The sequence below is a fragment of the Synchiropus splendidus genome, chromosome 3 (assembly GCF_027744825.2).
Source record: "Synchiropus splendidus isolate RoL2022-P1 chromosome 3, RoL_Sspl_1.0, whole genome shotgun sequence".
Classification (NCBI taxonomy): domain Eukaryota; kingdom Metazoa; phylum Chordata; class Actinopteri; order Syngnathiformes; family Callionymidae; genus Synchiropus; species Synchiropus splendidus.
The window spans coordinates 32,458,731-32,479,933 of NC_071336.1; the positions used below are offsets into that span (position 1 = coordinate 32,458,731).

Genomic DNA, 21,203 nt, shown 5'->3' on the forward strand with positions numbered 1-21,203 from the left:
CTGCGGATGAATCACTTGTCATGAGCGGAGGGAAAGTTCCGCACTCCGGCGGAGCGCTCGGGATGTTCGCAGTCACGACGCCGCTCGTCATGACGGGATTTCACCGATGACGCCTCGCCTTGGTTTGGAACGCATCCGCCCTCTTTTCCTTTAAAACCCCAAATGTGGGTCACTTTTTTTTTAGTAGTCCAGAATCAGGGTTTTGAACTTGAAGCACTAGATTTTCTCTCGGAGGACAATTAAGCGGCTTCGCACCTGTCGGCAGCCTCCATTTTTGCTTGTTTTTTCCTTTTTTTTAATTCAATGTGAAGGTTGTTCTTTCCCCCTAACCCATGCGCCGCAGCTCGGATTCGAACTCGCTGCAGGTGGGAGGTGGTTGATGGGCTCCGACTCGTGCTGCTCCTGAACGCCCGGCACCGATGGCTTCCCACGGCTTCTGGTCCCTCGGCGGAGAGACCCCCGGCAGCCAGAGCCCGAGCACCCGTGAGTGCAGGCCGGAGTGAACCTCGCTCGATCGCTTCACATTTCACTCGACACAAACGAATTTATTTCTCCCCTCACCGGCTCCGTTTTTTTTTTTTTGGTTTGCTTTCCTCCCTCCAGCGCGAGCCTGGTGCCAAGCGGCGGCCCAGAAACTATCCGGAGGGATCGGCTCTAAATTATACGGTAGGTCGCTGGATTTTTTTTTTTATTTCTATTTTTATCCGTGCGAAAGGGGCGTTAATGCCTAACATGCTGGGGGTCTGTGGGTTACGAAGCGCTGCTAAATGTCGGGGAGGTGGAGAAGACGGCGGAGCCGGACGCCAAGCAGCCGCCGCTGCCGCAGCCGGAGAGCGGCTCGTGCGGCTGCAACAAGACCTGCGACTGCACCAAAGCTCCGGTGGTTTTCTCTGACCTCTACTCAACAGGTACGAACCGAACCGCCCTGAGAACGTGACAAACACATCACCCTCTTATTTCGTTAAAACACAACATCAGTTCCGTTGGGCTGAACGAGAAAAGTTGGATTTAATCGAGTAAATAATTATTCGATTTTATAACGACTCTGAATGTTGCAAAACGAAATTTAAATGATTTATTATGAGTCCTCTGTCATAGATTTACGGCGGCGCGTCACGTTACATCAACCCCGTTGTGTATTTACGCAGAGGTGTGTCATTGTGTGGAGGTCACCTTCAGCCCGTCTCCAAATAACGCTCACGCAAAGACAAAAATATCTGTTATCATTGCGCCCCGACGATGTTCGGTCTGTTTTAAGAGGATTTATAATAAGAAAAAAAATCCACTTGTGGAACATGTTACACCCAAAATGAGTTTTAGCAGTCTAGACATGTATTTTTTTTTCTTTTTTTAAGATTGCATATTAATGTTTTATATTATTCACAATGAAATGGTTCCGTTTAAGACCCGGTTTAAAGACAGGCCCTGGCGTTGTTCTTGAAGGTCTCACCTGTTTGTGGTTTTAAAACGGCTTTTCTGGGCTCAGATTTGCTGCCTGCCATGGACGGGGACACCAAAACCATGACCTTCCTGCAGGAGGTGGTGGACATTTTACTGGCCTACATCGTGGAGTCCTTCGACAGAGACACCAAGGTGATCGACTTCCATTACCCCAACGAGCTGCTGCAGATGAACAACTGGGAGCTGCAGCACGAGCCGGCCACCCTGGACGACATCTTGATCAGCTGTCGCGCCACGCTCAAGTACGCCATCAAGACAGGTAGGACCCTCAGAACGGAACGCTCCGGGCCTCCGTTCCGGCCTGTCAGCCCCACGTCACGCTGCCTTTCAGATGGCATCATTTTCTCTGACGTCACTGATGATCTTACCTTCTTGATGAGACTGTGACAAAAGGAATCGGTGTGTGTGTGTGTGGGAGGTGTCCTCTGCTCCTGCTGGTGCCACCAGACCGGGGAGAGCGCTGATGCATTAAATCTAGTTCATCTGGAGATAATGGACCAGTTAACAGACTTCATAGAGGAACTGTGTCTCCAGGGCAACAAAGGGAAAAAACACAAGAGGCACTCCAGAAAGAATTGGTGAAAAAACATACATATATATGTATATATATTTTTTTCTTCCAAAGAAGACACCACATCATTTTTTAGTTTTGTGCTCTGATGACATCACATGTTTAAATCTCCCATGATAGTATTCAGTTGTAATTATTCTGCTGTTATATGTGATACCGTTTATAAAAAGACGTCTTGCTGCATGTTGGAAACATCTTTTCTCATCTCATTTGGAAGCGCTGGATTGAAAACCCGGCCTGGAGCAGGCTTCTGTGTCTGGGACTGGACCTCAGGGCCTTTTCTCTTGAAGCGGCTCTACAAAAAAAAAAAAATGGTACTGGAGTTAAATGATCAGTGGATATTTAGATGGTGTTTTTTTCTGGCTGCTGAGAGTGTTATTTTCTTTTTTTAATACGAGTTGCTTGCAGCGCCCCCTATGGACGATATTGGATTTTTTTTTTAATGTCGTTTGGTGTTGTATTTAATAGCAGAGAAACAAAACAATGGTCCTCAACATGATCCTAAATGACTACTCGGATTCCCATCGTCATGCAGTAACAGTCTTTAGATCCGTTACTCTGGAGGGCCATCGGTTACCTTTAAAAATGATAAGCTTGGTGACGTGCATTTGTAGGTTTGTTCTATAGTGCTGTTGTGACGACTGGCTACTTTGTTAGTGGTGAGCACTGGAGGGGGCTGGGTAAAGGGGAGTGTGGAAATTAACTGTATGTGGAAGGAGTTTTCGTTCAATTAATGGTAAATAAATCACATTAATCATAGTAGTGCTGGAAAATACTTTTAAATTGAGTTTGATCGACAACCAAAAATATTTTAATCGAAAATGCAGGAAACTGTTATTTAAAAATAATTTATTTATATATTATATATACAGTGTATTTATTATTTAAAAAAAAAGATAATCAAAATATACTGTGATGTGACTAGGTCTTTTTGCATCATCGTCATTGTGTCAACAAAAATGTGAGGCCAAGCTTTTTCTACCTGCTTCCGTGGACGAAACAAAATGGCTGAGACACCGTTGTCAGGTGACGCATTGAAGCAGGTCAAGATGGTGGACTGCGATCATGCAAACATGACTGGACAGAAACGGTTTAGAGAGTTAAACTATTATTGATGTTATTGATGCTCGGCTGTAAGAAACAAGGTGAGTCAGAAATGAGCCGGTGACAGCCTTGTCTCTGGTTGGGACACAAGCAAACATTTAGCAACAAACAAAACGCTTATTTTCTGATGCTTTGATGGAGATTTTCTGGAAGCCGTTAGATACTAGAAAGATTTTTCTTTTCAGCTCCCTGTTGATGTGGTTTTGGTCATAATTGAACTGTTATATTGTGTCATTTTAAACAGCAGACAAGTGTGTGCGTTTGAATGATTATTTATTGACCTTTTTTTAAACGTTACGAGTCGTCATGGTCGCCAAACAAACAAAGGAAGGGCTAACTAATGACTCCGTCTTGTTTGGGTCCTGGCTTTTGGGGCACCAATGAGAAGGGGGCGTGGTCTGCGTGTTGTGAAGTTGTTGGATTCAGCGTCATTTTGGATGACGGCGCAAACAGACGCAGTGTGTGATTCTTCTTAGAAGAAATAATTAGACATCAATGCGAACCTGACGTGAACAAAATGGCCGACAGTGAGCGTGTGTTGACAGGAGGAGGTGAAGCACGTGAACACCCGAGTGACAACGTAAACATTTTTATAGGGAGCGGATTCATTCGGGGCGTAATGATGAACATTCACACTGTCACCGAAATTGCTGAGTAATTGCTGAGTAATGAAACGGAGCAATTAGGGGTTTGTTGTGACGGTAAACATCTGAAGTGTGTGTGTGTGTGTGAGGGGGGAATAGTCGATGAAATCTTGATTTCTATACGCGTATGAGTGCAGCTGCGCTTCTGCTCTGCCATCACGGAGGGGAACTTGACTGCTGTGTTTCTCTGCAGCCCACCCCCGATACTTCAACCAGCTCTCCACAGGATTAGACATGGTGGGCCTGGCGGCCGACTGGCTCACCTCCACAGCCAACACCAACATGTAAGTGTGTGTGTGTGTTTCCTCCTTCACGATGTCGGCTCCAGATAGCGGCGATGACAATGAATTCCATTTCCGGGTTCATCCATATTCAGGCGTCTGCTGGAGCTGATAGCGGCCCCCGTTAAAAGACGTACCCCGCCTCCACCCGCCCCCCTGCGAGTCCCCCCCGGCCCCTCACCTCTGATCCTCGCGGGGATTCAATGGGAGAAAATTAGCTCTGAAATGAAATTCACTCTAATCTGTAGCTAATTTTGGGGTGTGTGTTTGGGGCTGATAAAATGCCGACGTCGACAAATAATTCTGCAGCTGACAGCCGTAATCGGTTGAAGAGCCTTTCTTCCTTTCTTCCCGAGGTGGAGCGGCCTGAAATGTGGCGGCTGCACTCGTGTTTCAGGCCAGTCCAGATGAAACGGCAACCGCGGCCTGTATAAAGCAGCTCGCGCAGCCATGAGTTTACATTATGACCACCTGCCTCACACCACTTCAACCGTGGGAAGACGTCCGCAGACTTGCTGATGAACAATAGCACTAGTGAATGAAGAGTTGAAGTTGTGTGTGTCAGGGGTCTGAGCTCCTCACCTGTGCTCAGCTGTGATGACTCGGGACGCTCTAGGCGTGTGTGACCTGCGACGTGTGCCATGACTTGTGTCACCCAGGTTCACCTACGAGGTGGCGCCGGTGTTCGTCCTGCTGGAGTACGTCACGCTGAAGAAGATGAGGGAGATCATCGGCTGGCAGGACGGACGCGGGGACGGAATCTTCTCCCCAGGTGTGTGCACCAAGCTATGTTCCATGAAGAAGCAAAAAAAACAATACCTGAATTGTGTTTGTGAAAAGACGTTCAAAGGTCACGCAAATACAGCAGCATTGTTGGGTGACTTTCAGCCTCCGCTCATGCATTTTGACACTGAATTCTTGTCTCGTTCTCACGAGCTCAGGATCGTGTCTCAACTCATCCATCATTCGAGTGTCTGGTCTCATTAGCATTATTAGCCTCAGGGCTGTGTTTAGCTCCTGTGGGCACCAGTCAGATGTGTGAGGTGTTTTCAAATCATTTGGATCTTTTGACAAAGCAGCGGTGAAACCGAGAACGTTCAGTTTTCAATCAAGCTGTGTTTGCAGAGAGTCTTCAATGGGTCCCAAAAGTCGTCTTCTGCCAGCTGTAATGGCTGCCATCTAATATAATCTGGGAAAAGATTAGAAAGATTCAATAAGATTAAAACATGTCTTCCTTGTTCTTTACACTTCACCCGCAGAGTCGCTCATTGATGACTTAACTAAACAATCAAAAGCTTGTGTCTTAGTGAGGATGACATACCTGTCAACTCATACGTTTTCCCCGTATTCTATACATTCTTTTACAATTTCAAATCATGTATGCCGTATAACAACTTTTATACGGGGAAAAATAAATTAGAAAAAAAATGTCCCACTGGCGTTTCACGCCAGACCGATATCGACTCGCCAATTTCGGATCCAAAACGTATCGTCTGGTCTCGCTGGTAACCGAGGAAGGTCACCGCATCATACCAGCAAAACTTATCCTCAGTCGCGCATTTATTTTTCTTGTTGCTTTCGGCTTTGACCAGAGGAGTGTCGTGTGCACATGCGCGTTGCACTGTGGCCCACATCCCTTGTTTTGAATTGTGTTGGGAGGAATCATTCACTGTTTTTTTGATTGAAAGACACTATGGAAGAATTATTTATTTTAAACCATGCTGCACATGGTAAATGTAATGCAAGAGCTTTTATATTATGTTATCGTTGTTATCATTTTCCGGAACATTGTCTGTCTTGCTGTGATGTAAATAGTAATAATACCATGTTGAAATGCGCCACGATTGTGTTTGTAAGGTTTCTTTTCAATTTATAAGGAGAATTGCACCGCTTTATCAGGGGAGTTATTGGCAGAGGTTGACAGGTATGGGATGAAATCGTGCGGGAGCTTCAGCTCTAGTCTTGAGTTCTGACACTCTCCACTAGGTGGCAGCACAAGACTAACATTATTATGTAAGACATGCAGTTGAGCTAACCTTGTGCTGTGATGATCTCCGTGTCCTGCAGGTGGTGCTATATCTAACATGTACGCAATGCTGCTTGCTCGATTCAAGATGTTTCCAGAGGTGAAGGAGAAAGGAATGTCGTCGGTTCCCAGACTGGTGGCCTTCACCTCCGAACACGTAGGTCTTTCACCTGCTCCCTTCCAAACGTCAGCGGAGACGTGAGGCTGCGTGTGGGTCTCTGTGATGAGCGTTTGTTGTCCGACCCGCAGAGTCACTTCTCCATCAAGAAAGGAGCTGCAGCGCTCGGCATCGGCACAGAGAGCGTCATCTGCATCAAGGCGGACCAGAGGTGACGCCCGTCAGAGTCCAACCTCATGTCTTCCCATTCTGAACTTGTCGGTTGTCATCTTCAGTGGGAAGCTGATCCCCGCGGACCTGGAGAGGCGGATCCTGGAGGCCAAGCAGAAGGTGAGGAAGGAGACCTTGTCTTCAGCGCAGGCGTGGCGTCTAACCACCAGCCTTCTGCCCCACAGGGCTTCGTTCCTTTCTTCGTGAGCGCAACAGCCGGAACCACCGTGTACGGAGCCTTCGACCCGCTCATCGCCATCTCTGACATCTGCAAGAAGTACAACGTCTGGATGCACGTGGATGTGAGTCTGCTCAGAATGAACACCGACATTGAAAATGTTTTCCAATTATTCCAGTTATTATTATCAATTTTATCACAATGTAGTTGCCAAATTGAAAGTCACATCTTCAAGTCTGCTATAAAGTGACTGCAGCTCATAAAGAAATGGCTCCAGACGGTTTGACAAACACATCCTGTCCGGTGTTCGTCGCTCTGACCTCGGCGCCGCAGACTGAAGATCTGTGAGCTGTAAATCATCGTCCTTTAATGTGTCGGCTGGAGAAACTATCAGTTAGGAGATGATTTAGTTGTGACGAGGCGACGCCTCCAATAAGAAGCTAAATGGCCCCTTCAATCATCTGTGTCTGCTGCGGCGGCCACTTGGCCTCGGTGGCTTCATCAGGTCCAGGCTCTGAGACACTGACGTGTTCTTTCAGGGCGCGTGGGGAGGAAGTCTGCTCATGTCCCGGAGACATCGGTGGAAGCTGGACGGAGTGGAGCGGTGAGTGTCGCCGGGGTTGCTCTGCTTGCACTTGAAAACAAAGAGGTCACTGAGCGCTGCGTGTGCTGAGTCACGAAAGGATGAGAGATGCAGAGTTGATGGCGACTGAAGCCGAGTTGGCTTTTTAAATCAGAAGGTCCACGGCTGTTCCAGTGGTTTTTGGAGCTGATTTTTGACAGTCCGAGATGAATGTTGACGTGCTTTTCTACGCTCTATTGTGTCTGCAGCGCCAACTCGGTGACCTGGAATCCTCACAAGATGATGTCTGTCCCACTGCAGTGCTCCGCCCTGCTGGTCCGAGAGGAGGTAAGTGTGGGGGTGGCCTGCAGACGACAAGTCTCCTCCCGCTGATGCTGGTCTCCCAACTGTTCAGGGGCTGATGCAGAACTGCAACCAGATGCACGCGTGCTACCTGTTCCAGCAGGACAAGCACTACGACCTGTCCTACGACACCGGAGACAAGGCGCTGCAGTGCGGCCGCCATGTGGACATTTTCAAGCTCTGGCTCATGTGGAGGGCAAAGGTAGGAGACTCACACAGGCGTGTGGCTTTTCAAGAAAACATGTTAGGAGAAACTTAAACTAACATGTGAACACTCACTCGCACAGCTCTGGACTTCCATCATGTCACCTTGTCAGACACAAAAATGAAGACTTGTGCAGTAAAATCAATACGATTGTGATGTCGGTTACCAATCATGATCGGTATGCTCGGTGAAAGCTAACCACTACCTGTCACTGCCGATCACAACAACCGATCACGTGTGACAGCTGACGCTCTGATGAAGCCCTACTGGTTGTGATGCGTCCGCTCCTACCTCCTGGCTGCTCACTCAGCAGCTGCATGTCTGCTGTGGAGGTGCTTTCAATCTGTCATGCAAAGTTTACATCCTGGAAAGCGTGTTAAAAGGCTTCGATGCCACAAAATAAACGTGCAATTTAAAGCAGCGGCACTTGACGGAGCACAGAGTTTTCTGGACCACTGGTTCCTCAGCAGCAAGCTGTTAGTTCGCAGCTAACGCTTAGCAACACTTGTCCGAACGTGACATTCGCAAATTGCCCAAGAAATAATTATTAATTTCACTACTAATTTCACCGTTTGGGAACATTTCATGAATGCAGCGCTCTCTGTCTCGGAGTCCCGCTACAAGCAAAGTCTCTAGAGATTCACCAAACTGTGACGTCTCACATCGAATTAGAAGTTTTTCAGTGCAGTCCTTTTGACATAATAGTTGCTGCATTCTGCAAGGTTTTTTCTGTTTCTTGCCTCCTTGAAGAGGTGTACGAAATCGTGTGTGGATTACAATGATTTAATGGTTCATCTTTTCACATCATGTAGACAGAAGTTCTCATCATTTTGATTACAAATTCATTGTCAATCCATGTGATCGGTATCGGTGATCGGCAGCAAAGTCAGAGAATCCCTAGTATATGCGCATTTAAACCCCAGGTACAGTCGCCAAACTGACATGGTTCTGCTTTAAATCCTTCAATAATTGCTTCTTTTCAGTGAACTCTGGAACGGTACCAAACTGTTAAAGTCAGAGCTTGAAAATGCAGCTCAAGACTGTCCTGACTGAAGGTTCATCCTCTGACCTCTGCAGGGCACCATCGGGTTCGAGGCCCAGATAGACAAGTGTCTGGAACTGTCCGAGTATCTGTACAACAAGATCAAGGACCGGGAAGGATACGAGATGGTGTTTGACGGAAAGGTAGGGCCACTGTCATGTGGGGGACATGAAACCTCTGCCTGCCGGGAAATGCCCCGCTATTGTCCTCGTGAAAGGCCTAATGGGCCGTAATAGCTCATTTCCATGTGAATGGAAAGAGCAGCCGCACGAGCACGCGTGCCAAAAAAGCATGTGTTGGAGAGGTTTTGTTTCCTGCTGAGCCTCAGACGGTTGGGCTGATGGTTGCTGAGGGTTGCTCCATTAGCGGGACCGGGGTGGTCAGTGGAGCCCCCTGCTGGTCTCTCTGGTTTTTTAGTGGCTTTGTATTTGCTCTTCACTGGACTTCAGTGCATTGATGTTTCAACTCTCACCAAGTGGAACTCGGGGTTCCATTCACCATGTTTTCTAAGACATGTTTGCAGTAGTCAGTAAAATTACTGGCGGGTTGGCTCATTTGTTTTTCGCTATGAAAAAGAAGAGGCTACGTTCCTGAGGCGATAGGACACGTGCAGAGAGCCCCCTACTGGTACTGCAGCATCAGATCTTTCACCCCTTTTTTCCTTGTGTGACATAAGTTCCCCATTTGTTTCTTCATTCTTGGATTATTCAGAAAAAAAAGTTATTCTCTCGTGATCCCAGAGTTGGCTATTTCGGTGTCAATAACTATAATGGTGTGTATAATGTGTGCTAGCTTGAACAACAGCCCCCCCAAAGTATCAGTGGGAGGGGAAGTGTTGACAGAGCTGTCGGGAGCAACTTGGTTTTCTGTGTGATTATTGGGGCTTTTCACACTCGAGACACGGCTTGAATCCACCTGGGGGTGAGATTGTTACCCCCTGGCCTTGTCCCAGAACTCGAGGACTCTGTGTGTGTCTCAGTTTAAAGTCTGGAGTCCAAGTCACTCGTGCTGACAGGTGTTGTGGATTCCAGCTGATATGTGGGAAAGGCTGACTTGCTTCTCCCCAGGTATCACCCACATGGACTTGGAACCCAGGATCATTCATAGGAAACCAAATCAAGATTTCCTGCTGAGAGCTGTGGAACTCTGACAGTGGAGTTCGAGGAGTGACAGGGTTTTAGATGAGATTCCCCCAAAACTCTAGTGGATGTTGCACTTACGTGAGGCTCGGATAAGACTTTGTGCCGGTGAGGAGAAAGGGAGGAGTCCACCTCAACTGACGGTGAGGGAGCACTGACCTTGTGAGTCACCTGCGAAGACCCTCTATGTTGGAGAAACTGAAGCGTAGTGGGTCAAAATCTCTGCATCGGGGGCCCCTGGTCATGATCACGAAAGATGGAGAAGCAGTGGATCGTTCTGAACTTCAGCAGCATACAAACTTCCCTTCTGCAGTCAGACCTCACTGATGCTATGCACGGTCACAGCCTTTTCTTTTGTCCTCACTCACGCTTGTGCATCCATGTTGTCCTGCAGCCTCAGCACACCAACGTCTGCTTCTGGTACCTCCCCCCCGGGATCCGCTACATGGAGGACAAAGAGGAGAGGAAGAAACACTTGCACAAGGTGGGCCTGCAGAGATAAGGACGCTCTTATCTCGCCCGACACAGACACGCATTCCTCTCTCATGAGCTCCGCGCTGTCGCCCCCGTCTGGAACAAACACGTCCGTTGTGTCATTAGGCACGACACCAGACTCGCGTTGTAATTGAAATGATCTTAGAGCAGGAGCACCGCGACACAAGCGCTGCCCCCAGGTCAGCCCACGCATGATATCCAAGTATAGAAGCAGTGATCCAAAGGTTGCAGGTTTGGATCCTCACGTCTGCCCTGCTCTCCACTGATAACCTCTGTTTCTGCCGGTGGGCCGACAGGTCGCCCCGGTGATCAAGGCCAGGATGATGGAGTACGGGACCACCATGGTCAGCTACCAGCCGCAGGGGGACAAGGTCAACTTCTTCCGCATGGTCATCTCCAACCCTGCCGCCACCTTCGAAGATATCGACTTTCTGATCGAGGAGATCGAGCGGCTCGGCCAGGACCTATAAGACTCCTCCACCCCGTGCGCTTCCTTTCTTTGGCGGATGAATAGTTTGTGGTGAATGTACCGGTAACTTCTTTGCTTTCTCTCGCTCTCTTTCCTGCAAAGTATCTAAGAGTATATTTGAGTCACATATATAAATATATATATAAATATATATTCACGTAAGATGTATCGTAGCTTGGCTGTGGACTCTCCTGGTCCAAAGTGCTTCTGTCTCCGATAGATGTAGTGTACGTGGTGTAAACGTTGTGGTCCGAAACGCTTGTGCAATAGGTCGGTTCGATTCCTGACCGGTGTGTCGTGGAGTGGCCAACGTGGCTGTGCTCTGTGGTTTATTAACCTTCTGGTTTCAAAACAAGAAAAAAGCACTTCAGCTTACCTCAGCTTGATCAACTGCCTTTACGTCTACACAGAACCAAGGGTCCGAACAGGACCGCGGATCGGGTGCGTCGCGGTGGGGATGGGAGAGAGAGGTCGGTTGGAAGGCTTCACCCAGTCAGCAGAAGAAGTGACTCTGACTCCTCAGAGCCCTTCATTTTGCTTCCTGAGCCAAACCTGCACGACTTCCGTGCCGAGCTGTCCGTCTTGTAAATAGCCTGAATTAAATTCAGCACTCAGCGGTTTCTACTCGGCCAGCGAGCCGGCGGGTTAGTCCAGGAGCGCCTCAGGATCCATGTTGTCCTGGACGCTTTTCTCATGCTGTACATCAGCAGCGGGCAGTGGAAAAGGACTGACTCAAACCAATTTCTTCACCAAAGTTGAATGTCCTTAAACGCGTCGGCTCCTCTGCTGTCACTTTGTAGCTGTGACTCTGATTGGTCAGTTGGGATCCAAATATTCTCCTGAAATTGACATCGATTCACAGCGAAGCTGTCGACGTGTCCATCAGTGCAATAATCCCCTGAGCAGTGACCTCAGGTGTCTGAGCTGCGGCCGAGTCTCTCCTGTGCTCATGCCAACTCCTCTTCATCCCTGACCGTGCTCGCGTCACTCACCTGCTGATCACCAGGCTTTCTCACATGACTCACATGTCGCTCAAGACTCAACTCTCACTTGCCTACCCCGAGGTCGGGGCCTGTTGAACTGCCCGAAATCTGACCTGCCAAGAGTCACAGGGAAGTCAGAGACGTTACTGGTGTGGTTTGCTGCCTCCTGTAGGGGGCGCCCTTCAGTGCCACAACTGAGATTACTACTTTCACAAGCAATATTTGGAACGAACGGGGGCCAAATCCGCACGCCGAACCCGACGACCTGTAGTGTAGGACATTGGACGGCTCGAGTCACGGCAGAGACGACACTCTCCCCGGGTTCTGTAGCATCGTCATTAGAAGCCGTTAGAAAAGCACAACTAGTGTACAATCACTTTTGAGCGTAGTGTGTAAATAAACCCGGAGCTGTCCCGAGTATATGTTTGTAAATGTACATGTATATAAGACGTGTATCAGAGACTATTTGTGCGGTAGAGTCGCTCATATTTTCAGAAAGAAATGACTTGTATTTTCATCCTGTGTGCGAGTGCGTGTGCAACTCTTCCGGTGGTGTTTTTTGGGGACTGGCTTTAACAAGGCGGCGTCACCACGAGTCCGACTCGGTGGTGTCGGGGGTTTTAATATGCAAAGCCATTTTGACTCTGAAGCACTGTTTTTATTATTTGTGGCAATCGTGTGTGTGTGTGTATGTGTGCCAATGTGTGTGTTGCCTTTGTCTCAAACCGCTGATGTTGTGTAGTTTTCCTCCAGTGAGGAGGTCGTGCACTTTAGAGGTACCACTGTGTGCAATGTCTGCTGGTTGTTCAAGAATTCATGTGAAAATATTGTACAGGAAAACGTCGCTGAAGCTCTTAAGTCTGAATGTGTCGAGGGTCTGGTTTTGTTTTCATCATGGGAAGGGAAGTCCTGCTGCTCCAAAACACTCCAGCTCAATACACAAAACCAATAAGGAGAATGAGTTTCATGCACAAATTGTGATCTACTTCTTTTTTTTTTTTCCACGTCATTGTTGATGACAGTTTTTTGGGGCCAAAAACAAGTCACAAATCAAGAACACAGCTGGGTGATGAGGCCCTATAATCTTTGATCTTTTTAAAGGACACCACGCATTTTGAATCTGAGCGCCACCTGCTGAGCTCTGGAAATAATTACAGTTTTGTGACCCTCGTTAGCTCCTCACTGCTACAATCAGGTTACTTTGAAATTGCTCCCGAAGTTTTTTTTTTGCACTTACCACAGCTGACCAGTAGGTGGCAGCGTGTGGCATAACTTACCTCATGCATGAAAGGGTGAATGTGATGTGAGAAGTGACCACATGACTGATAAAGACTTCAGTACAGCACTGCACATTTACAGCAAAATAACGATTAAATAACTGTTTATTGCTTTATCTAAATGTTTTAACTAAAAACCAACAACAGCCTCCATTGAAAAACTGTAAATGTGCTTTGAGTGCTACCATGACCATTAATGCCACGTCCCCACCGAGTGGTTTGGGTCGGCTCGGGACCAAGAATAAGGTTTTGGTGGGCGGGTCACGAGTGGTGGCGTCATGACGTTGGTGTGTCACAGGCAGCAGAACCTTTTCGGCGCCTCGCACCGCTGGTCCCTGGCCGGTTATTTCACCCACTTTAAAGGCTGTCGACCCGATGCACCCGGTGGAAACGTAGCATTAGCCAGTGAGTTGCTAGCATGAACATGGCTGACAAGATACAGCAACGTCACAGTGAAAACTCCACTGGTTGTGCAGCCTGACTTCTGGCTCTTTTCAGGAGCATAAATATGATCTTGATGTGAATGGTCCGGATGTTAAAGACAGAAAAATCTGATTTGTTTTAAATGAAACTGAAACGTTTAATTTCTTCTTCTCCTGTGAAATGAACTGGTGAGTGACTCGTCGTGTTCGGTGAACACATTAGTTCATGAATGAGTCAAAAGCACTATCTTGTTGCAGTGACCAACACAGGCCGCCAGGGGGGCTGCAGCACTCTGGCACACTGACCTTCAAATGACCTTCAATTCCCCAAATATGACTTTTGCACTCATGACTCGGTCCCCGAGTTTCTTTGACCAGTAGCGACGCCGTGACACGGTCGACGTCCGAGTCCGACGGCGGTTGCCTCGGAAGCCACTCTGTTTCTCTGCTGCTGCTGCTGCTGCTTTGACTCGCTTCTTTTTGCACGTTGCATGCGCTGCCTTGCCTCTCCAGCTCGTCTCCTGTATATCTATTTATATATATATATATCCATATATCTCTATCTATCTGGTGTGTGTAGCTCCTGTAAGTAGCTTGGCTGTGGACTGTATAGCGTATTAGCCTGTAGATTAGTCGCGTGGGCCTTTACATGTGATCGGTGTGGCTTCTCTGTGCTGCTAGCATGCTAACCTCGCCTGGCTCTCTTCTCTGCTCTCTCCTGTCTCCTCTGCTGTCGCTGCCAATAACAGTATTTATACCCAGATCTCTGTCTGTGTGTGTGTGTGTGTGTGTGTGTGTCGTCCCTCAGCATGTCTCTCTGCTTCTCTCTGCTCTGCTCACGTATTTAACCCTTTCTCTCTGCGGCTTCTCTGGTACCTGTGTGTCTTGGCCTTCTTCCTTCTCCGGGCCGCGTCCGTCCGACCGCCACGTCCGCTGGTGTCACGGCGTCCACCCGAGACCCTGGAGCCTGTGGGATGTGCGAGAGTTCAGACGCCCGATCATCAAACCTGTCCAGCGTCTTTTGACAATGATTCCGTTGTAATCAGACCAAGATCTTCAGGGGGTTTTCTTTCACTCTATATGGTGCAATCTTTGACTCTTCTGCTGAGCTTGGACTCCACATCTGTTCGTCCTGAACTACATGTTACTCTTTGGAAAGAACCATAAATAAATATTGTCAACACTGGCCTCTGCTGTCGGCTCTCTTTCACGCGCTGCTGTGTCCGGAGCGCGAGGGCGATAACGCTCCTCTCTCCCACTGTGGAAGACTCCTTTAAACACTTCCTGGATCCAGACGGTGATCCAGGTCACTGCCAACATTCACTCAGTTGATCCTTGTCCCATGTCACACGTACATCCTGAAAACCTTTCCAATTCTGTCCATAACTTTCCAGTTGTTTTGAGCACAGACCGACACACGGTAAAAAACCTCCTTGGCTGAAGTAACAGTCATTGTTGTGATGATAGAACTCAGTGAGGGCAGTTCAGATATGGATGGTGTCAATAAAGTTTCTGCCTTCCAGCTGATTTATTACACAGGAAGGAAAATGATGAACGACCTGCAGGGATTGTTCATCACAGTCTCAAAGTTTCTAGTCAACTCCACCTATATGGTCGGTCGTATACCTGCTGTACTGAGACTCCAGTTTTAATATCAGGGAAGACTAGTTTTTGAGAGCAGCTCCTCTGCAGCATCTTGATCATCTGTTTGATTCCTGACGTCACAGGAATGTGGCCAGGTGACTTGTGCTGCAGTCACGTCTTTAGTGTCACGCTGCATCCACAGCTTTGTTGACGCCGACCATGTTGTTTGGTGTGTTAGTTTGTGTTCATGTGTCGACTTGGCTCTGCTCACATGTGACTTGGTTTTAGTTGCTTCGTGTCACGTCTTCATTGACGTGTCAGAGTCGAGTCTGAGTTCTTGACTGGAGTCCAAGTCATGTGACCGAGTCCCCACCTCTGCTGGTCACCGTGGCAACAATTAAAGTTGAATCATTTACAGGAATCATCACCTGGTTTCAAGGAACTCTGGCGGAAGGAGGCACCAACAGGTCAGATCAGATTCTGGAGGATCATGTGACTCGGAGATCAGAGCATAAATATCTGAAGGGAGTCTGAAGCCAGTCAGTCGTCAGTGAAATGGAGGCCAGAGTTGATCTGAAGAGAGACTCCTTCTGCTGTTCCATCTGTCTGGATCTACTGAAGGACCCAGTTGCTCTTCCCTGTGGACACAGCTTCTGTCAGGTCTGTGTTGAAGGTTACTGGGACTCAGAAGGTGAGAGGAACATCTGCCAGTGTCCTCAGTGCAGACGGACCTTCAGACTGAGGTCTCTCCTGCAGAAGAATGTCATGTTAGCAGAGTTAGTGGAGGAGCTGCAGAAGACTGGACTCCAAGCTGCTGACCTCTGCTATGCTGGACCTGAAGATGTGGCCTGTGACTCCTGCACTGGGAGGAAGCTGAAAGCCCTCAAGTCCTGTCTGGTGTGTCTGACCTCTTACTGTGAGCAACACCTCCAGCCTCATCTAGAAGCTCCAGCCTTCAGGAGACACAAGCTGGTCCAGCCGTCCAAGCAGCTCCAGGAGATCCTCTGCCCTCAACACGATGAGGAGAAGAAGCTGTTCTGTCGTACTGATCAGCAGGTCATCTGTCACCTCTGTGCTGAGGACCAACACAAAGACCACCACATTGTCTCGGCCGCAGCAGAGAGAAGAGAGCGAGAGAAAGAGGTGGATCAGAGTCGAGAAAGGATCCAGCAGAGGATCCAGGAGAGAGAGGAAGAGCTGGAGATGCTTCAGCAGGAGCAAAAGACCATCAGAGACTCTGCTGGTAAAGCAGTGAAGGACAGTCAGGAGACCCTCCAGCAGCTGATCCAGAACCTCCAGAGAAGAATGTCTGATGTGGAGCAGCAGATCAGATCTCGGCAGAAGACTGAAGCCGCTCGAGTACAAGGACTTCAGGACCAGCTGGAGCAGGAGATCTCTGAGCTAAAGAAGAAAGATGCTGAGCTGCAGCAGCTGTCACTCACCGACAGTCACTTGGTCTTTCTCCAGAACGTGTCCTCACTCTCAGAGGTCAGTGAAGACACGCTCTCCTCCAGGACCCACGTCCATCCTCACTGCTGCTTTGAGGAAGTGGCAGCAGCCGTGTCAGCCAGCACAGAGCGACTCCAGGACCTTCTGAGAGACACCTGCACCAACATCTCACTGATGCTCGGAGGAGAGCCCAAGACCAGAGCTGAGTTCCTCAGGTTCTCACGGGACATCACTCTGGATTCAAACACTATAGACTCACAGAAGTTGATGTTGTTGTTTGAAGGAAACAGAAAAGTGAGCGACACGTGGCTAAAGGTTCCTTGTCATGATCCAGGCAGATTCACTGATTACAAACAGGTCCTGAGTAAAGAGCCTCTGACTGGACGTTGTTACTGGGAGGTGGAGTGGACAGGTGGAGTTGCAGTAGCAGTCTCATACGAGAGCATCAGCAGATCAGGACGAGAAAGTGGATTTGGATATAATGACAAATCTTGGTCCTTAGATTGTCACAGCTCTGGTTGTTCATTCACACACAACAGCATCAGAGCTAAAGTCTCCACAGCTCCACCCTCCAGAATGGGAGTGTACCTGGATCACTCTGCAGGTCGTCTGTCCTTCTACAGCGTCTCTAAAACCATGACCCTCCTCCACAGAGTCCACACCACCTTCACTCAGCCTCTACATGCTGGGGTCGGGGTTGGGGTCGGGCTTTGGTTCAGGTCCTCCTCATGTGAGATCCTGAAGCTGAACTAAACAACAGTGTGAGGATGATTGTGTCTCACAAACTGATGACTTTTGTGTATTAATGCTGATTTTTGTGTATCTATGTTGTGCGTTCCTGAGAATGTTCTTGTTTTTAACACACCAACTCACCTTCTCTGTGTGTTTTAGTCATGTGAGGTGTGTGTTTCTCAGTGTGTTTGGGGAATTTGAGGTGATTATTGGGGTGAGTGTTGATATTTCCAGGACTGTTTTCAATGTCTGTGTGTTCTCTTGTCTCCATATTGTGTGGATGGTGTCCACCTGTTATTCATAGCTAATAATATGCAGCAACGTCACAGTGAAAACTCCTCTGGTTGCGCAGCCTGACTTCCGGCTCTTTTCAGGAGCAGGAATATGATCTTGATTTGAACGGTGAAACCATGTTGAAGACAGAAAAATGTCATTTGTTGCCAATAAAATGGGAAGATTTATAGTTCTACAAAAGTTGCTTCATGTTTGAATTTAATTTCTTCATCTGCTGTTTTAACTTTTAATGAGCTAATTACGATGAATTAATTACAACAAAAAACTCATTAAAATATTTAAATCTCATTTACCAAGCAGAAACCTTTGCCCACAATCCATTCACAGATCGTGGTGTAACTCGGCCCCGGCGCTGCCTCCCAGTCTTAGTACTACGGACTGTGTTGGCCGTCCACGACTTCACCTTGAACACCCTGTTTACAGCCATGTCCAGCGGTTGGAGCTCCTTCCTCAAGCCTCTCGGAATGACAGCAAGCTCCGCGTTCATCTGACGGACTTGGCTTTTCACAGCGGTGGTGAGACGGGCGCACGTGGAGTCACATAACAACAGGGACGGTGACGTGTGGAAAAATCCTCACTCAGCCACTCTCTCATTTTCTCCTCGTCCATCCATCCCTTTTGACAATGACTCCAGCGGGAAACTTCTCCTTGGGCAGCGTCTTCCTCTTAAAAATCACCATCGGGTGGAAGTTTCTGTCCAGGCTCGCAGCTGTCAATCACTGCCATCTCCGTTGTCCGTCGTCACCGCCGTCTCATCTCTTCCTTGATCTCTGACAGAAGACTTGTATCGTTCGACCGCCTCGTTCAGCTTGGCCTTGTAATGTTCATCTATGAGTGCCATCATGTAACTCACGGATCTTCTCGCTCTTGAACTTCAACCTCCTCCTGTTAATGTGTCCAAAATTTCCTTCCTCGCTCGCCAAGCAGATAAACAAACAATTTAACTTTGGTCGACTCCTCCCATCAGTCATGGTGAGGTCCGTATACAACAGGAACTCCTCCTTCCAACTCTTCCACGTTTTCGCCAAAATGACAGAGTCCAAAGTCAACACCGGTGGAGGTTTCAATCCGTCCATGACGAAGGTTGCAGCTCTCCATGGTCCGGTCCAAGCTCCGGTATTAGGCCTAGAAAGAAAAAATTAACAGTCCCTCTCTTTGTGTCTCGGCGCGGCTATTAGCTAGCGGCAAAGTTTACAGCAAAAGTCACTGGACATCGAAAGTATCACTGCTCCCACCATGTTCCATTGCACTATTCACAGTGATAGCAGTATTGCAGAGCTCTTTATTGGTCACTTGAATCCTTAACATAAACACTGGTCTCAGTAATCGACCGCTGTCATGGCTGGAACAACCGATCATCGATCGAATGCAAAGCAATTTAAACAACGAACAATCACACACAGAGATACACCAACATTGTGCTCATTGAAACAAAAGTGCAACACACAACAAACACCCCCCGTGTTCAGTTATGTAACTCACCACACGAACAGCTAACGTGACGTCTCACTGACTGACACTGGTAGACGGTCGAGGTTTGCGCCGTGGTTTAAAAGTTAGCTAAGAACTAAATGCAGAACCAAATAAATGCGCTCCAAAATGTGAAGAGAGAAACAGTCACTGTTGTTATGAAGCTGAGGCAAATATTTGTCTGAAAATTGTCATGAAATCCAAAATTATTCTAAATAAATAAATCCTGATATATTTGCATATTGCTCACCTGAGACATTTTTAAACATACATTTTCCGCTACGTGTTTCAGCAAATAACATACACACTGTCTGTGTGTGTGTGTGTGTGTTGAAAGAAAGAATAGTTACACAACTGACATTTGAAACTTGAAACTGTTCAAAACGAAATACCTTTCAACAGTCGCCTTCCCAACACAGGAATCCAGTCTGAGTTCTAGTCCGAGTCATGTGACCAAGTCGACACTTAACTTACCTCATGCATGAAAGGGTGAATGTGACGTGAGAAGTGACCACATGACTGATAAAGACTTCAGTACAGGGCTGCACATTTACAGCAAAATAACGATTAAATAACTGTTTTTATTGCGTTATCTAAATGTTTTAACTAAAAACCAACAACAGCCTCCATTGAAAAACTGTAAATGTGCTTTGAGTGCTACCATGACCATTAATGCCACGTCCCCACCGAGTGGTTTGGGTCGGCTCGGGACCAAGAATAAGGTTTTGGTGGGCGGGTCACGAGTGGTGGCGTCATGACGTTGGTGTGTCACACGCAGCAGAACCTTTTCGTCGCCTCGCACCGCTGGTCCCTGGCCGGTTATTTCACCCACTTTAAAGGCTGTCGACCCGATGCACCCGGTGAAAACGTAGCATTAGCCAGTGAGTTGCTAGCATGAACATGGCTGACAAGATACAGCAACGTCACAGTGAAAACTCCACTGGTTGTGCAGCCTGACTTCTGGCTCTTTTCAGGAGCAGGAATATGATCTTGATGTGAATGGTCTGGATGTTAAAGACAGAAAAATCTGATTTGTTTTCAATGAAACGGAAACATTTGATTTCTTCTTCTCCTGTGAAATGAACTGCTGAGTGACTCGTCGTGGTGGGTGAACACATGAGTTCATGAATGAGTCAAAAGCACTATCTTGTTGCAGTGACCAACACAGGCCGCCAGGGGGGCCGCAGCACTCTGGCACACTGACCTTCAAATGACCTTCAATTCCCCAAATATGACTTTTGCACTCATGACTCGGTCCCCGAGTTTCTTTGACCAGTAGCGACGCCGTGACACGGTCGACGTCCGAGTCCGACGGCGGTTGCCTCGGAAGCCACTCTGTTTCTCTGCTGCTGCTGCTGCTTTGACTCGCTTCTTTTTGCACGTTGCATGCGCTGCCTTGCCTCTCCAGCTCGTCTCCTGTATATCTATTTATATATATATATATCCATATATCTCTATCTATCTGGTGTGTGTAGCTCCTGTAAGTAGCTTGGCTGTGGACTGTATAGCGTATTAGCCTGTAGATTAGTCGCGTGGGCCTTTACATGTGATCGGTGTGGCTTCTCTGTGCTGCTAGCATGCTAACCTCGCCTGGCTCTCTTCTCTGCTCTCTCCTGTCTCCTCTGCTGTCGCTGCCAATAACAGTATTTATACCCAGATCTCTGTCTGTGTGTGTGTGTGTGTGTGTCGTCCCTCAGCATGTCTCTCTGCTTCTCTCTGCTCTGCTCACGTATTTAACCCTTTCTCTCTGCCGCTTCTCTGGTACCTGTGTCTTGGCCTTCTTCCTTCTCCGGGCCGCGTCCGTCCGACCGCCACGTCCGCTGGTGTCACGGCGTCCACCCGAGACCCTGGAGCCTGTGGGATGTGCGAGAGTTCAGACGCCCGATCATCAAACCTGTCCAGCGTCTTTTGACAATGATTCCGTTGTAATCAGACCAAGATCTTCAGGGGGTTTTCTTTCACTCTATATGGTGCAATCTTTGACTCTTCTGCTGAGCTTGGACTCCACATCTGTTCGTCCTGAACTACATGTTACTCTTTGGAAAGAACCAATAAATATTGTCAACACTGGCCTCTGCTGTCGGCTCTCTTTCACGCGCTGCTGTGTCCGGAGCGCGAGGGCGA

At 48.0% G+C, this 21,203-nt stretch overlaps 2 protein-coding genes across 2 annotated transcripts; both read left to right on the plus strand.

Annotated features, from left to right (window-relative positions):
* The first annotated feature begins 33 nt into the window (after nucleotides 1-33).
* Nucleotides 34-14,736, plus strand: gad2 (glutamate decarboxylase 2). Its single transcript, XM_053858326.1, has 16 exons — nucleotides 34-483; nucleotides 604-666; nucleotides 759-908; nucleotides 1,487-1,720; nucleotides 3,974-4,064; nucleotides 4,721-4,833; nucleotides 6,129-6,244; nucleotides 6,337-6,416; nucleotides 6,481-6,535; nucleotides 6,601-6,717; nucleotides 7,133-7,197; nucleotides 7,425-7,503; nucleotides 7,571-7,720; nucleotides 8,801-8,908; nucleotides 10,299-10,388; nucleotides 10,696-14,736. The coding sequence occupies exons 1-16, from the start codon at nucleotides 420-422 to the stop codon at nucleotides 10,867-10,869; spliced, it is 1,749 nt and encodes a 582-aa protein (XP_053714301.1). The 5' UTR covers nucleotides 34-419; the 3' UTR covers nucleotides 10,870-14,736.
* Nucleotides 14,737-15,286: 550 nt separating this feature from the next.
* LOC128755212 (tripartite motif-containing protein 16-like) lies at nucleotides 15,287-17,857 on the plus strand. The gene has a single exon (XM_053858327.1). The coding sequence runs from the start codon at nucleotides 15,690-15,692 to the stop codon at nucleotides 17,334-17,336; it is 1,647 nt and encodes a 548-aa protein (XP_053714302.1). The 5' UTR covers nucleotides 15,287-15,689; the 3' UTR covers nucleotides 17,337-17,857.
* The last annotated feature ends 3,346 nt before the right edge of the window (nucleotides 17,858-21,203 follow it).

What these genes read in the sequence shown, in the direction of transcription:
- gad2 (XM_053858326.1), top strand. Translation starts at nt 420, where the DNA reads ATGGCTTCCCACGGCTTCTGGTCCCTCGGCGGAGAGACCCCCGGCAGC. An exon ending in GGCTCATGTGGAGGGCAAAG is followed by an intron (nt 7,721 to 8,800) that starts GTAGGAGACTCA and finishes TGACCTCTGCAG; the next exon opens with GGCACCATCGGGTTCGAGGC. An exon ending in AGATGGTGTTTGACGGAAAG is followed by an intron (nt 8,909 to 10,298) that starts GTAGGGCCACTG and finishes GTTGTCCTGCAG; the next exon opens with CCTCAGCACACCAACGTCTG.
- LOC128755212 (XM_053858327.1), top strand. Translation starts at nt 15,690, where the DNA reads ATGGAGGCCAGAGTTGATCTGAAGAGAGACTCCTTCTGCTGTTCCATC.